General features: G+C 43.2%; 1 protein-coding gene across 1 annotated transcript in view; it reads right to left on the reverse strand.

Annotated features, from left to right (window-relative positions):
* The window catches only part of MEGF8 (multiple EGF like domains 8), a 223,616-nt gene that overhangs the window by 59,258 nt on the left and 146,746 nt on the right, over positions 1-17,612 (reverse strand). The window contains 6 exon segments of the mRNA XM_030213349.1: positions 405-619; positions 4,708-4,918; positions 5,196-5,325; positions 5,526-5,760; positions 5,848-6,062; positions 6,064-6,268. Coding sequence (XP_030069209.1) covers positions 405-619; positions 4,708-4,918; positions 5,196-5,325; positions 5,526-5,760; positions 5,848-6,062; positions 6,064-6,268 — 1,211 coding nt within the window.

Below are 17,612 nucleotides of genomic sequence, written 5' to 3' on the forward strand. Positions count from 1 at the left end.
AGAATAAAAAAAAAATTTGTTCAGCTGTAAGGTAAAAGTGTTTTTACAAACATCACGTTTTTGCACTCAGTATCGCTTCAGAAAAAAAAAAAAAGAAAACAAAATGGAGTTGTTTTTTTTTTTAAATACTGAGAATGAGAAGTGAAACCTTATATAAACAGACTTTATTGTTAGTCTGTCAATAATGGTTTCTAAGGTTATTTTCTTCCTTGTCAAAGAATGATTTTGATTTGAATAGATTGATTCATGTCACTGAATCTTGTTTTAAAGTGGACCTTAAAGTATAGTTGAGTAGTCAATTTGATGGTCTATATACATTCCTATACACATCCCATGCACCTTCTGTACCTGCCATCAGTTTAGTGTCTATTACCCTGATATACCACATTTATACTCCCAGTTACCTGTTGAAGGCTGATGCTCCACACACACTGCTGCCAGCCCCCATCAGCCCCTTTAGAACCAAGGCAGTCACTGCAGGTGCTGTGGTTGTGGCAGGGGGTGGGGCAGACCAGAGGAGGAGACGATTCCACAGGCATCGGAGACACATTCAGTAAGGAATGGCTAAAGCAGGTCCAGTCATAAGTAGGCTGCACACTCAGGATGCGCCGAGTCTCTCCTAAGAAGCAAAGGAAGGGATAAGCAACGCACCACAGGACAGACATGGAAGAAAAAACAAGGAACGGAAGAAATTAGTGTGTTAGAAAGAAAGCAGAGTAAAGGCATGAGTACATGTGTATCTGCAGAGAAACAGAGAAAGTGAGACAACAGGCTAGTAACTAAAGGGGGAGTAGTTTCATAAATAGGTTTTATTGTACATACTGTAAACAACATAACAGTTATATAAATTAAAAAATACCCATATAAAAAATAAAGTACTAACAAGTAGGGAAAACATGTGGAATTTCTTTCCCATCCCTATGAGTGTGTGTGTTCAATTCTGACCTGAACGAGAGAGGGCACTTTCAACGAACTGTTTCACAAACATTCCATTGGTTTGAAAATAATAATAAAATGAAACCAAGATTATGTACAAGGGTTAAAACAAAGTAATGTCTCCACTTCCATAAATCATCAACTGAAGGCAGCAGTGACGCACTACATGTGTTCATTTGTTCCTTGAGATCTCTTCCTTCACTGAAATTCATCATCACATGCAGGTTGTACATACATAGTAGATGACAGCAGAGAAAGACCTGTACGGTCCATCCAGTCTGTGAAGACTGTTGATGTAAGTACTGAGCATCACTGGGCCAAAAAATAAAGATTGTGGACTGGGAAGGGCTGATTTGTGTGATCAGAAATGAAGTGGATGACATGTGACAGCAGCAACGGATGAGTCTCACATGAGAAAGGTTGATGAACTTGTAAAGGATAGTTGGAGGATCACTCAAACAGAAACTGCTGACATACTTGGCATGCGACGGTAAATTACAATTGGAGGAACTCTTTCAACAGTTAGAAATTCTATTCTATCATGGTATGTTGCTTAAATCGCACCGAGTGCTCACTTCATGCTTCTATTTCCAAACAATAATAAAACAGCCTCTTCCCACACTTCTTGAAAACTGAGGTGAGGGATGAGATTTCAAAGAACAAGTGAACATGTGTAGTACATCAGGGCTGCTATTTGTTTACGAATTATGGAGGTGAAGGCTTTACTCTTCATTTAACCCTTGAATCTAACCATCAGACGTCACTCTCAAATTTACACAGAAACAGAGAAAAATGTAGGCAGATAAAAGACCATATATCAATCCAGTCTGACAATCCATGCCATCTACTCTCCCTATCAATCCTTTACAGATCTATGTACTGGAATATAGATACTGTTTTTGTCTTCACCACTTCCACCAGGAGGCCATTCCACGAATTTACCGCCCTTTCTGTGAAAAATTATTTCCTCAGGTTACTTCTGTCTCTATCCCCTTTCACCTTTAGCCTATGCCCCCTCATCCCAGAGCTTCCTTTCAACTGAAAGACTTGCCTCCTGTGCATTTATGCTGTGTAGGTATTTAAATGTCTCTATCATATCTCTCCCCTCCCGCCTTTCTTCCAAAGTATGCATATTGAGTGGAGGAGCAGCCTAGTGGTTAGTGCAGCGGACTCTGATTCTGGGGTACTGGGTTCGATTCCCACTGCTGCTCCTTGTGACTCTGGACAAGTTACTTAACCCTCCCTCGCCCCTGGTACAAAATAAGTACCTGAATGTATGTAAAACGCTTTGAATGTAGTTGCAAAAACCTCAGAAAGGCGGTATATCAAGTCCCATTTCCTTTTCCCCTTTCAAGTCTGTCCCGATATGCTTTATGACGAAGATCATTGACCATTTCAGTAGTCACTCTCTAGACCGACTCCATCTTGTTTATAATTTTAAGGTGCGGTCTACTACTACTACTACTACTATTTAGCATTTCTATAGCGCTACAAGGCATACGCAGCGCTGCACAAATATAGAAGAAAGACAGTCCCTGCTCAAAGAGCTTACAATCTAATAGACAAAAAAATAAAGTAAGTAAATCAAATCAATTAATGTGTACAGGAAGGAGGAGAGGAGGGTAGGTGGAGGCAAGTGGTTACGAGTCAAAAGCAATGTTAAAGAGGTGGGCTTTCAGTCTAGATTTAAAGGTGGCCAAGGATGGGGCAAGACGTAGGGGCTCAGGAAGTTTATTCCAGGCGTAGGGTGCAGCGAGACAGAAGGCGCGAAGTCTGGAGTTGGCAGTAGTGGAGAAGGGAACAGATAAGACGGATTTATCCATGGAGCAGAGTGCACGGGAAGGGGTGTAGGGAAGGACGAGTGTGGAGAGATACTGGGGAGCAGCAGAGTGAGTACATTTATAGGTTAGTAAAAGAAGTTTGAACAGGATGTGAAAACGGATAGGGAGCCAGTGAAGCGACTTGAGGAGAGGGGTAGTATGAGTAAAGCGACCCTGGCGGAAGACAAGACGGGCAGCAGAGTTTTGAACCGACTGGAGAGGGGAGAGGTGACTAAGTGGGAGGCCAGCAAGAAGCAGATTGCAGTAGTCTAAACGAGAGGTGACTAGGTGTCACCATATATAACCGCTAGTAGAAAAGCTATACATTTCATTTATAAACTGCTCTTATCCAGAGCAGGATACAAAACCATACACACAATATAAAAACAATAGAATAAACTTAACATACACACCAATCAAATAATACAAACAGGTACATCACTGTAAAGAAAGCAGATTTAAACTTATTTTTAAAAAATGCTCCTTCAATAGTTTCTTTTAAATAATCCAACGTTCCTAACTCCTAAGAAAACCAGGCAGTTTGATCCATTTTGTAGGGCCTGCAACAAAAAAAATTCTCTTCCTTGTACATTCCAAACGAAAAGTCGAAAGTTAGGCACCTCTAAAGTGCAAGAACAGTCAGAATGAAGCGCCCGCTTCGGGTGATACCAACAAAGACAGTCCATCAAATAATGAGATGATTCCTGGTATATACATTGATGGACCAGCAGTAAGAGTCGATATTTTATCCTGTCCTGCACAGATAACCAACCCAACCATTGAAGGAAAGGAGGTAATATGCTCATATTTAAATAAACCAAATAGCAAACAAGAGTTTATCACAACTTGTAAGGTTGTACATACATAGCAAACACTACAATAGTCCAACCCTGACAAAATAAAATTTCAAAATTTGTCATTTACTAGGTTTCACAGTAGAATTTACACTTAAACAAATGAAATATATATCCAAATTATTAAATAAAGGTGTGGCATCAGTTCTCGTGAGGAAAGCACGTGAATTAGATCTCATAGAATAATTTCCAACCCCTCTGCTTCTGTGTATGTGTTGGCTTTGTGTGTTTTGATTAGGAAAGGAGGCACAGTTTGAAAGAAGCAATTCCCTAACTGCTATATTTCAACGTATCAATGTTTCAATTCTGCTGCACTTCTGAACCCCCTCTCCTATACAAATGCGCCTAACGCAGCATTAACAGACTATTACAGGACACTCTAAAGTATCCTGCATTAGTTTTGCCGTCTGTGTGTGTTAAGCACACAGTATTTATTTATTTTTATTTGGGGGGAGAGAACATGACATGGGCAGGGAATGGGTGGAGTCGATGTGGAAGCAGTAACCAGTTAGAGCATAAATAGGAGGCGGTAAGAGCTCCCGTGGTAATTATTTTCAATGGCTGCACATTAAAGGATAACATTAGCACACAACCATTAATGAAATAAATAGAAAACAGGACACTTTATGGCAGTGGTAAAAATGATCTTAGTGCACGCTAAGGCCATTTCTTACCACAACTTAATAATAGAACCCCTTGGTCCTAGTCTATAAAGATTCTGAAGAATAAACCTGAGCAGACAAGTATTGTCCATTCATATTCATCAAGATGCTTAGCTGCATTTCTATCCAAACAAATGCTACCGGGTATTCAAAGTCAACCAGAAAAACGTGCCTGGTTAAGTTTGTCTGCTCTAGGCCAGCAAAACATCTTGATCATTTAAAAATCTTTACCAATACTTTCTGGTGTGTATTTTGCAGGTGCAAAATATTTAGGCACAAAGGTACCCACGTCAAGCGCAGCAGTCTAATTTTCAAAAGAGAAACTCCACATAGACTTTTCCTTTGAAAATTTCCCTGAAGGCCTACAACAAAACTCAAAATTACCCACTAAGTTTCTATATTAAGGAGAGTTAAAAGCCCATGCAATCTTTTTACCTGTGCGTTTAAACTGCCGTGTCCACATGCACTTTCCTGAAGCCGTGCATTTAGGGCAATCTGAGGCCTCACAAGAAATCTCCGAGCAGTTGCTGGCCACAAAGATCTCACGCTGATTGATGCGACAGTCGTTCTCCGACGTGCAGCTCCCATCACTGCCGATGCAGGCACCCTCAGGACAGTTAGTACACCACTTACAATACAGACCCCCCTGCAGGAACATGAGAAGGGCTACTACACACTTCACTCTAATGATAAAAGATTCTCAATCCTGCTCCCTGCAAAACCATATGAGGGTGATTGTAAGGAGTCCTTGAATGGGAGGCTCCTAGGGGAACAAGCAAGTGACTGCTAACAAAGATTTCATACTAAAATCCTCCACCCACTCTACAAAAGGACCTGGAGCAGATTATAAATTATGTCCTACGCTAACTGCCACAGTTCTAAGTTGCTCTGCAGACAGGCTGCAAACCATGTGCTGTGCTCACCTGTCCCTGAGTGAGATTTGCAACTCTGGGATGCCGAGCGAGACATTCGCTACAGGTTCTCAAGCGCCGGCACTCATCAGCAGACCGTGGAAAAGGGAAACAGAATAAAATCCCACCAGAACAGCCGAGACTGGTAGGAAAAGAAGGAAAATCCATCTGAGAGGAGCACTTGAACAAACAGCTCTGCATTTGCTAAAAACCCATTCTTAGGGGAATATGCAGTACCCACCAATAACTTCCCAGGAACAAACAAAATCCCTAATAAAATGCAACTCTAGGGAAAAGCTCCCAATATTCACATCACCTCTGTTTTTGCTCCCTTGTGGTTACCTCTCTGCTGCATCAGCAGTCATGCAACTGTCTCCACACCAAGTACAGCTGCCCATAGAGTTGTTGCAGGCATCCTGGCTTTTGAAGATCAAGCAGGGGTCTTTGGGCACAGACAACATCAGCATCCGTCCTAATGCTGCCCCATTAAAACCCCCAGAGATATAGATTCGGTCCCCAACAGCAGCCACAGCATGAGCAATGGAGTCATTCATGGGCACACTGATGACAGATTCTTCTGTAACAGAAACACTGTGTGGTCACTATGTCAAAAACACCACTTGGCTCAATAGGATCCAGAACCTGGGTTTATGACCCCTGTTACCTGTCTGATTGGGGATGATCCAGGTGTTGCAACTGATCTGGTAGAACTGAAGGCCGTTGCTGAATTCCTGCACCTCCGTCCTTCCACCAATCACCACCATCGTATCCCTCAGGATCACTGCTGCATGGAAGAAGTGAGATAATGGCTGTGGAGCAAGAAAATGAGACATGAGGTTAGGAATTATTCTCTCTCTTTCTCCTCCCACCCTCTCCCCCACCCACAAACATTTTTTCTCCTTTGATATTACATGTATTCACCTTTCTACCCTGAGATGGGGCCAGCAGACTCCAGGTGAGGTTGGGGTAATACAGGCTATACAGCTCTGGTGAGGCAGACACCACCTCCACATGGAAACGATGCCCACCAAAGACATAGAAGGCATCTGTGGCCTCATGGTACACAGACGAGTGTCCATAGAGACCTAAAGAAAGGATGAAAGAAACACCATCAGAGGAAATAAAGACAGAGATATCAGCAGGAATCATCACAGCTGCATTACGAAGCAGCTTGCTGTGATCTGATATTCAATGAAAATGGTTTGTAGGGTAAAGGACAAATATATTTGTCTACAATACTTTTGCTTACAAACTTGCCAAAAGTAATGAGAACTTTAAAGTAGAATAATCAGGTGATGGAGACAAAAGTCCACAGAATAATCTGTATGAAGTCTTGGGAATGGGAAAGTATACAGTACATTATTAGCAAACAGATACACTAAAGCATAGTAAGTTAGAAGGCATTTAAAACACTGGATAAAAACAGGCTGAACAGGAGAGTCCAAAGGGGCTGCTCAAATAATAGAAGGAATTAAAAAAAAAAAAAAGATAAGGAGGTGGAACACATTTTGAAAAATCTAATCTAATTTAACCTAATCTCAGGCTTTTATTAACTGCTTATTCCCAACAAAGGTATAAAGCGGTTTACAATCAAAGAAAGATCAATACAATCACTCGAGAATTACAAGAACTAAATAATACAAATTTAAGACACTCTGATCAAATATTTTTTGAAAGAAAAAAAAAGTTTTTAAATGCTTCCGAAATAGTAAATATGAAGATTGTTGTTTGATAATCAAAGGCAAACTATTCCAAATATAAGCTGCCTGCAAATAAAAAGCTTTCTAAAACCCATTTAAAACGAACACTCCTAACCAAAGGAAACTTTAATAAACTACGATCGGATAATCTAAACGTTCTATTAAATTCTGGTGGTCTGATCAAATTCACCAAATATGCTGTCATATGTGTAAATGTAATATCTCTAGAAGCAACCATAGTAAAGGGGCTACAGCCACTGAATCACGATTTGAAAGAAAAAACATTACACTCTTCTTTAGAAAGGATAGGCAAATCAAAAAGGGAGAGGAATAGCTTTATAGGTTAAGGACAAAATAAAAACCATTAAGATAACAAGTGAATACAGAGCAGCCATGTTGCTGTGGGTTATCTTAAAAGAGATCTAAGGGGTTGGATATTTATATAGGTGTAAACTATGGGCTGTCATCACAAGTAGTTATCATAAAAGCTAGTCAAGAAGAATTTATAAGCCAGTCAAGAAGAGTATACAAAGGTAAGGTGTTACTAACGGGGTAAAACCAGTCCAGAAGGCAAAGGTGACAGAAGCCAAGAATGCCTATATGTTATATAGTGTCATGTCTCATCCATATAAATGCAAAACGCCCCATAAAGGAGTCAGATGAGGCTTTTTCCTTTCTTTTTGCAAGATACTTAATGTATATAAAAAATTAACAACTGTCTTTTATGGTTTGGTTTATTTCAACACATGTTTTTAACCCCCTCCAGTTTTCCTGTGTTTTACAAGATTTTACAGTACCAGTGTTCCACTTACACTTGCTTGATTACAGAGGTATGTTCCTTTTGTTTTCAGTATTCATCATATAGACCTTATTTTTCATGCGCTCTTGTTTGATCACATAAGTTTTTTAAGCAGCACACTCCAATGGTTGTTGATATTCGTTTCAGTCTTCTGGTTGTTCTTATTGTATTTATTAGTTTTTAGATGTACATGATAAGTTTCTTATATTACACATACATGGTTTTTACATTTCTTATTTTATCATGAGATGTATATGCTAAGTGTCTTATGGTTCAATGTTTTATATCCTATGTATGACCAGCATATGTATTATTTTTTTAGAATCTGACTGTGACTCCTGAGGTAGACAGTTTGTTCCGCCGGAGCACGGACCGTTTCAGGTCCTTCTACTTAAGCTGCAAATAAAGTGTACTCAAGTACTATTTCCCATGTTGGATTGTCCTTTGGCCAGCCTCTGCTTGATCCTGCTTGATCTAATTGTCTACCAACATCAGTCTTGGCAAGATTTAATGACAAATTATGCTGATGTATTCATTCTGTAATTTTATCAAAATACAAAGTACTCTAGGCAAATCTTGCATATCATTTATGGCAAAAAAAAAGAACTGTATTTCATCAGCATACATTCTGAAAGAAACTTTTAGGTTCTGAAATACTTGACTTAATTACGACATATACGGATTCAAGAGTAAAGCAGACAGAGCTGACCATTAGGGAACACCACAATTTATTAAATAATCTATCAGAAACAGAACCACAAATCTTGACTACAAAAGATCTTCCCGTTAGGTATGACTCAAACCACTGTACAACTGTCTCTTGACTCCCCATATCAAAGTATCTTCAATAAGATAGAATGGCCAACCATGTCAAATGCGGAAGCAATGTCCAATGTGACCAGGCACTAACAAACATTTTAGTCCTTTCCAATTTTTAGTTCATCTGTCAGAGAAAATAATAAAAATTCCACACTGTGATCCTTCCTAAAGCCATACTGATACTCACTCAGAACATGATTTCTCTCAACAAAACCTAACAATTGTTTCAAAACCTCTTTTTCAATTACTTTTGCCAAAAAGGGTAACACAGATTATTGGTCTATAATCACTCGGCACAGATACATCTAGAGAACATTTCTTCAACAAAGGTTTCACAGTTGTTAACTTCATACAATCAGATAAGAATCCTTCTGCAAGAGATTTATTCATTATTTTTCCCACTGGTGAAACTATCAAATCTAACAATTATCAAAACATTATAGACGAAGAGGGATCAAAATGGGCCCTAATTGGTGAGGAAGAGCAAAATCTGGGCTCTGTTGCCAAATGGAGAAAATGGACTGAGAAAGAAGAGCAACTGGCACACAGGCAGGAGCACCTGCACATACCCAGAAAGTCTTCAAAACTTTTTGGGGCTCTGGGAGACCTACCCAGTCTGGAGCTGTTGCAGTGATGTCACCAGTGCATGGCTAATTATATCCCTGCTTGTCTACAGTAAAGGACAGAATAGTGTGAGGATATCTTGAAATCAGTGGATTACAGGATCCTAGGCAACAAAGGCAAAATCCTGCCACAGCAGATTACCAGGTACCTACCTAGATTTCGGCAAAGCCTTTAGATACTATTTCACATAAAACCCTGGGGAGCATGTTACAGTGTGGGAGCTTAAAGCATAATGAAAAATTAGGTGAGAAGTAGGTTGAGCAGTAGGGGACTCAGAGTGCTGGGTCAATGAGGTCCACCCCTGCAAAGGGACAGTAACCAGGTAGGTGCCACAGGATCACTGCTAGAATCGAGCTCTTCAATGTCTTTATAAGTGATAACAAGGAAAAGTTAAAGAAAAGACAGTGTACCTGTTTGCAAATGATAGGGAAGTTTGCAATAGACTAGATACTTCAGAAGAGGTGCAGAACATAACAGATAGCTTTAACAATTGGAAAAATGGTCCAAAGTACAAAAATCATACTTCAATATTAAAAATTATGAATTTGAAATGCAGACATCTAAGGGTCAAACCTTTCAGCAGTAAAGAACTAGCCGCCACCAAACAAGAAAGAAGTCTGGAGGTTATCATCTGATGACCCCAAAGTAGCCAGTCAGTGTAAAAAAGCAGACGGGAAAGCCAATGATATACTTGGGTGCACAGAAGTATCATTAGCAGAAAAAGTAAAGATACTTACCTGTACCTAGTGTTCTCTGAGGACAATAGGCCACTGCTTATTCTCACATGTGGATGAATTCATCCAACGGAGCCCCGGGTGGATGATGAATCGCTAGCACTAAAAAAAATTCTAGCAGCATCCCACCGTGCATGCACTGGTCCCTATCTGCCCGATGCTTGAGCGTGTGCCCCTCAGTCAGGTGAAAAGCATAAAGAGTACAACCAAAAACAACTCCTAGGGACTAGGAAGGTAGAGTTGGATTCTAGACACAGAACAAATCCTGCAGAACTGCCTGTCCAAACCGAATGTCATGTCGGGTATCCTGATCCAAACAGTAGTAGAATGTGAATGTTTGGCCTGAAGACCACGTTGCAGCCTTACAAATCTCCTCTGTGGAGGCTGATCTTGTGGACTACCAATGCAGCCTTGGCTCTGACATTGTGAGCCATGACATGTCCCTCAAGAGTCAGCCCAGACTGGGCATAAGCAAAGGAGATGCACTCTAATATCCAATTTGAAAGTGTGTGTTTGCCGATGGCCACTCCCACCCTGTTGGGGTCAAAAGCTGGGTGGACTGTCTGTGGGCTTTTTTAATCCACTCCAGGCAGAAGGCCAAGGCTCACTTGCAGTCTAAAGTATGTAGTATATTTTTGACAGGATGGGCATGAGGGCTGGGGAAAAATGTTGGACGAACAACTGACTGGTTAAGATGGACCTCTGACACAATCTTAAGAAGGAACTTAGGGTGCGTGCAGAGTACTACTCTGTTGTGATGAAATTCAGTATATGGTGGGTGAGCAACTAGGACGTGTAGCTCACTGACTCTTGAGCTGAAGTGACCGCCACCAGAAATACAACATTTCAGGTCAAAAACTTCAGATGCCGGGTATCCAGAGGCTCAAAAGAAGCTTTCATCAGTTGGGTGAGTAGGACTATGTTGAAATCCCATGATACAACTGGAGGTATGATAGGGATTTTGTCAACAACAAACCTCTTGAAACAAACAACTAAAGGTTGTACAGAGATGGACTCAACTACTACACGTTGATGCAATTACACTAAGATGAACCCCTGCAGAGTTGGTTTTCAAGCCAGACTCAGAGAGGTGCAAGAGGTATTCAAGCAGTTTTTGTGTAGGGCAAGAGAAGGGATCTAAGGCCTTGCCCTCACACCAGAAAGCAAACCTTCTCCATTTAAAAGAGTAACACCTCTCGGTGGAGTCATTCCTGGAAGCCTGCAAGATACGGGAGACACCCTCAGGCAATCAGAGGAATTACAGTTCTATGCTTTCAACATCCAAGCCATGAGGGCCAGAAATTGGAGGCTAGGATGCAGAAGGGACACCTCGTTCTGTGTGATTACAGCTGGAAAACAGTCCAATCTCCATGGATCCTCTGAAGACAACTCCAGAAGAAAAGGGAACCATATCTGTCATGGCCAATGAGGAGCGATCAGTATCATGGTGCCTTGGTCTTGCCTGAGTTTCAGCAAGGCTTTCTCTATCAGAGGTATCGTTCCCAATGTAGGAGAAAGGCATTGGATGCTAGTCTGTCATATGATGCAAGCCTGGAGCAGAACTGAGGGGCCTTGTTGAAATGAGTGGCAAAAAGATCCACAGAGGGAGCACCTGTCACGAAACACCTAGTCACCTGCCTGGGGCTACCCCACAGCCACTTACAGGGTCTATCTCCAGAACAGCTCAGGTCCACTTGCACCTGCCGCTTGTGCTCTACACTAGCGCCCTCCTCTGGGAAAGTCTCCAGCTCTCAAATTATCCCCAGTGGTTTCTAGGTTACTGGGGCCACACTCCCACTGGTCCCACAGTTCCCAGAAAGAACTCACAGACCCAACACACAAACCACCAGGATTCTTAGTCAGTCCAGGACAACAAAGCCAATAACTAATAGGTTTATTATCACAAGATTTAAACAGTGAACCGCATAAAACAGATGGAAAATTAATTAGCAATAACAGATAAAATAAACAAAAATTAATATTAAAACTATCTAACACTTGTTCATTACCTGAAAAAGTGCCTGGAAAGCTTCAGAAAATTTAACTGCTCACAAGTCTGAACAGGGCCTCAGGTCAGAGATATTTACTTTTTTTTTGTTTGTTACATTTGTACCCCGCGCTTTCCCACTCATGGCAGGCTCAATGCGGCTTACATATACAGGTACTTATTTGTACCTGGGGCAATGGAGGGTTAAGTGATTTGCCCAGAGTCACAAGGAGCTGCCTGTGCCTGAAGTGGGAATTGAACTCAGTTCCCCAGTTCCCCAGGACCAGAGTCCACCACCACCCTAACCACTAGGCCACTCCTCTACTCTAACTGTGCTTCCTGGCTGACACTGACAAATTACCTCACAGTTAGGCAGGAAAAAGAAAAATAAACTGTCACTTCTGGTACAGCTTTAAAAAAAAACACCACAGACAATCGCCATCTGCTGGCCAACCAAGAGGAACACATATCAACAGAATAACAACCAGGAGAAATAGAAAACCCACTGTTTCATCACAGCCCCAACTCTCGGAAGTTCTTTCGGGCTATGCCCATGTTGAGAGACCACTCGTGTGGTTGCAATATCCTGCTGAGTCTGTCTGCCAGGCAGTTGTTCGTGCTGGGAAGGTATATGGCACGGAGGCTCATCCCGTGAAGGACAGCCCACTGCCGCATTCCTACCGCTCCTTCCAGTACCCTCCTGCTTGTTCACATAAAACAGTGCAACCTGATTGCCTGAATTTAGATAATGTGGTTTTGGAGTTGATCTCTGAAAGCCTTTAGAGCGTTTCAAATGGGTCGTAGCTCGAGGAGATTGATTTGAAGATAAGACTCCTGAGCGGACCACTGATCCCGAGTGTGAAGCCCATCTACACAAGCTCCTCAACCCAGGTTGGATGAATCCGTTGTCAACACCTTTTGATGTAGTGGAATTTGGAATGGAAGTCCCAGTGTCAAATTGGACTGGAACATCCACCAGAGAAGAGTGTGAGCCAACTCTGACGGGACACGAATGACATCCACTAGGTTCCCTGTGGCATGAGACCACTGGGAAGCTAAGGTCCACTGGGCCGCTCTGAAATGGAGCTATGCCATGGGACTGACATGCACTGTGGAGGCCATGTGGCCCATCAGTCTCAACATTTGCCAAGCTAAAACCTGCTGGCTGCTGCAGACCTAAGAGGCATGCGCATCCAAGGTATCCACTCTCGATAGAGGAAGAAAGGCCCGGGGCTGTGCAGTGTCTAGCAGGGCTCCTATGTACTCCAACTGTCGTACTGGATGGAGATGGGACTTGGGATAATTTATGCCAAACTCCAGTAGCTCTAGCACCTGAACAGTCAACTGCATTGACTTGATTGCTCCCTACTGAGACGTGTCCTTGACTATCCAATCGTCCAGGTAAGGAAACACAAACTCCATGTGACGTGGGTTTCTGAGCCTGAAAACTGTATTAATTATTTCACAAAGTGTATTTCTCCTAATTGGCCAGCAGATAGCGCTTGTTTTGAGTTGTAAAGGTGTTGCAGAAAAAGACTTTCTCTCTTCCAGTTCCAGCTTATGGAAAGGCTATTTGCAGTACCGTTGGGCAGCTATTTTCAAAGTTGATGCATTGGGCTCTGATTGACCCTGGATTTCAAATCTAGTCTGAAGGCACTGATATTTCCCAAGTCTCAATCAGGCAGCAGAAAGAGAGAGAGAGTAAGATCTCTTTACTGAGGCCCTGTGAGCAGTTATATTTTATAATCTCCCTCCACTAGTCCGTTCCCCTCTCTCTCCTTCCCCTCATTCCCTTTCCTCCTTTCCTGAAGTTACTATTGAGGAAACTACACTTCTCCTTTCTTCCTCAAAATGTACCACCTGTTCCTCTGATCCCATTCCCACCCACCTTCTTAATGCCATCTCTCCTGCTCTTATTCCTTTTATCTGTCACATTCTCAACCTCTCACTTTCCACTGCGACTGTCCCTGCTGCCTTTAAACATGCTGTGGTCACACCTCTCCTTAAGAAGCCTTCACTCGACCCTACTTGTCCCTCTAATTACCGCCCCATCTCCCTCCTTCCTTTTCTCTCCAAACTACTTGAGCGTGCTGTTCACCACCGCTGCCTTGATTTTCTCTCCTCACATGTTATTCTTGACCCACTACAATCTGGTTTTCGCCCTCTCCACTCAACCGAAACTGCGCTTACTAAAGTCTCCAATGACCTATTACTGGCTAAATCCAGAGGTCAATATTCCATCCTCATTCTTCTTGATCTTTCCGCTGCTTTTGACACTGTCGATCACAGCATACTTCTCGATACCCTGTCCTCACTTGGATTCCAGGGCTCTGTCCTTTCCTGGTTCTCTTCCTACCTCTCCCTCCGCACCTTTAGTGTTCACTCTGGTGGATCCTCTTCTACTTCTATCCCTCTGCCTGTCGACGTACCTCAGGGTTCTGTTCTTGGTCCCCTCCTCTTTTCTATCTACACTTCTTCCCTTGGTTCATTAATCTCATCCCATGGCTTTTCCTACCATCTCTATGCTAATGACTCCCAAATCTACCTTTCTACCCCTGATATCTCACCTTGCATCCAAACCAAAGTTTCAGCGTGCTTGTCTGACATTGCTGTCTGGATGTCTCAATGCCACCTGAAATTAAATATGACCAAAACCGAGCTTCTCATTTTCCCCCCCAAACCCACCTCCCCGCTCCCCCCGTTTTCTATTTCTGTTGATGTCTCTCTCATTCTCCCTGTCTCCTCAGCTCGAAACCTCGGGGTCATCTTTGACTCTTCTCTCTCCTTCTCTGCTCATATCCAGCAGATTGCCAAGACCTGTCGTTTCTTTCTTTACAACATCCGTAAAATCCGCCCCTTTATTTCCGAGCACTCTACCAAAACCCTCATCCACACCCTTGTCACCTCTCGTTTAGACGACTGCAATCTGCTTCTTGCTGGCCTCCCACTTAGTCACCTCTCCCCTCTCCAGTCGGTTCAAAACTCTGCTGCCCGTCTCGTCTTCCGCCAGGGTCGCTTTACTCATACTACCCCTCTCCTCAAGACCCTTCACTGGCTCCCTATCCGTTTTCGCATCCTGTTCAAGCTTCTTCTACTGACCTATAAATGTACTCACTCTGCTGCTCCCCAGTATCTCTCCACACTCGTCCTTCCCTACACCCCTTCCCGTGCACCCCGCTCCATGGATAAATCCTTCTTATCTGTTCCCTTCTCCACTGCTGCCAACTCCAGACTTCGCACCTTCTGTCTCGCTGCACCCTGTGCCTGGAATAAACTTCCTGAGCCCCTACGTCTTGCCCCATCCTTGGCCACCTTTAAATCTAGACTGAAAGCCCACCTCTTTAACATTGCTTTTGACTCGTAACCACTTGTAACCACTCACCTCCAACTACCCTCCTCTCTTCCTTCCCGTTCACATTAATTGATTTGATTTGCTTACTTTATTTATTTTTTGTCTATTAGATTGTAAGCTCTTTGACCAGGGACTGTCTTTCTTCTATGTTTGTGCAGCGCTGCGTATGCCTTGTAGCGCTATAGAAATGCTAAATAGTAGTAGTAGTAGTAACTACAGTTCTTGAACTCCCCAGGTACTATCCAGGTAGTAAACAAATGCTTTGATAGTTCTATAATTGATCCACATTCAGTTACCTATTACTCTCTGCTGATTTTACCCTTTTCTGTTCACTGTTCAAGTTCTGTGACAATAAACCTTATTTAGTTTATTGACTCTGCTGTCCTGGACTGACTAAGAATCCTGGTTTGTGCTTTCTAGGAGCTGTGGGACCCCTGCAGTGTGGTACCAGTGTCCTAGAAATCACCAAGGAATAATCTGAAAGTGGGAGACTAGCCCAGAGGCAAGCAGGACCCAGTCAGGAGGAAGGTGCTAGTTATAGAGCATGTGCCCAGGTGCAGGTGGGCCTCAGCAATGCTGGGACAGACCCACCAGGTAGCCGCTAGGTTAACCCCAGGTAGGTACTAGGTGTTTCATGACACTCCCAGTCTGCGTAGATATGCTGCGACTAGTGCCAGGCACTTGCTGAAAGTTCTGAGGGCAGATGCTAGGCCAAATGGCAGAACACGATACTGGAAGTCGAATTCCCCACTCAAAATCTGAGATACCTTCTGTGACTGGGAAGTAACGAAATGTGGGTATAGGCATCCTTTAAGTCCAGAGAGCATGTTTTCCTGGATGAGAGAAAGTAGGGTGCCCAGGGAAATCATCCTGAACTTTTACTTCACTAGAAATTTGTTCAAGGCCCTTAAGTCTAGGACAGGCCGGAATCCCCCTACTTTCTGGATCACAAGAAATTACCTAGAATGGAATAGAATCCCTACTCCTCCTCCCCTGGTGGAACGGGTTCAACTGCTCAGGCCTGAAAAAGGGCAGAGATTTCCTGTACAAGCACTTGCTTGTGCTGAGAGCTGATGTAAGATGCTCTCAGCTGATGCCAATTTAGAGCATACCCGCAACGGACTATTTGAAGCACCCACTGGTCAGAGTTTATAAGGAGCCATCTGTGGTGGCAAAAAGTGAGCCTTCCTCTGACTGGCAAGTCGTCCAGAACGGATACTCTTTGCACATTTATGCTTTTCTGGAACCAGTCAAAATTCTGTACCCTGTGGTGGCAAAAAGTGAGCCTTCCTCTGACTGGCAAGTCGTCCGGAATGGATACTCTTTGCACAGCTATGCTTTTCTGGAGCTAGTCAAAATTCTGTACCTTGCTTTGACTGGAGAGCCGGCTGGGATTTCTGGGGGCGGGGCTGGCAAGGCCCGAAACAGGGGCTCAGAGTTGCCCGAGTAGACCTAGCGGAAGGCTGGTATCTACACCTTTAAGAGTAGTAAGACTTGCGCCTCTGCCCAGTCGAAAATCTTCTTGTTAAAGATGATGCAGATAGAGGCTGTCGAGAGTGAGTGCGGATAGTATCAGTGTGCTTTTTAATGAGGTCAGCAACTTCTTCCACTCCTTCTCCAAATAAGTTGTCCCCTTGACAGGGCACATCTGCTAACCTCTCCTGAATGGCCTGTTCCAGGTCACAGACAAGCAGCCATGAGAGTCTGTGCATCCCCACATCCATTCCAGAGAGTCTGGACACAATATCAAAAGTGTCGTAAGCATCTCTGGCCAAATAATGCTGAAACTCCATCTGCTTAATGGCCAACTGGCGAAGCTCGGTGGCTTGCTTCACAGGGAGAGAATTTGCCAAACTAAGTGTTCAATTAACTACAGACTCCAAGTAAAGGCTCATGTAGAGCTGGTAGGACCGGATACGGGCAACAAGCATCGTAGCCTGAAAAGTTTTCCTCCCAAATGAGACTAAGGTTCTGGCCTCTCGCCCTGGGGGCACTGAGGAATGAGTGAGAACTCTTAGGATGCTGAAAGCAAATTTGACTACCAAAGAGTGGTGAGGCAACTGAGCCCTTCAAATCAGAGAGATTTCTGGATATGATATTGTGTATCCACCTTCTTAGGTGCTACCTGCACTGAGAGGGGAGATTCCTAGTTCCTCATCAGTACATCCTTAAAGCCAGGGGGCAATGGCACAGTGGCCCCTTCCTTAGGAGGAGACTTATAGCTCAAGACAGATAGCATCTCTACCCTGGGCTCCTCATCCGTCTCCAACTTAAATGGGATGGCCGCAGCCATCTCCCTGACAAAACCAGTAAAAGAGAGCCCTTCTGGAGGAGATTTTCGTATCTCTTGAGGAGGTGAGGGATCAGAAGGGATACCATACGAGTCCTCCTCCAAGAAGTAATGTGGATCTTTG

This window comes from Microcaecilia unicolor, chromosome 8 (assembly GCF_901765095.1).
Source record: "Microcaecilia unicolor chromosome 8, aMicUni1.1, whole genome shotgun sequence".
Lineage (NCBI taxonomy): Eukaryota > Metazoa > Chordata > Amphibia > Gymnophiona > Siphonopidae > Microcaecilia > Microcaecilia unicolor.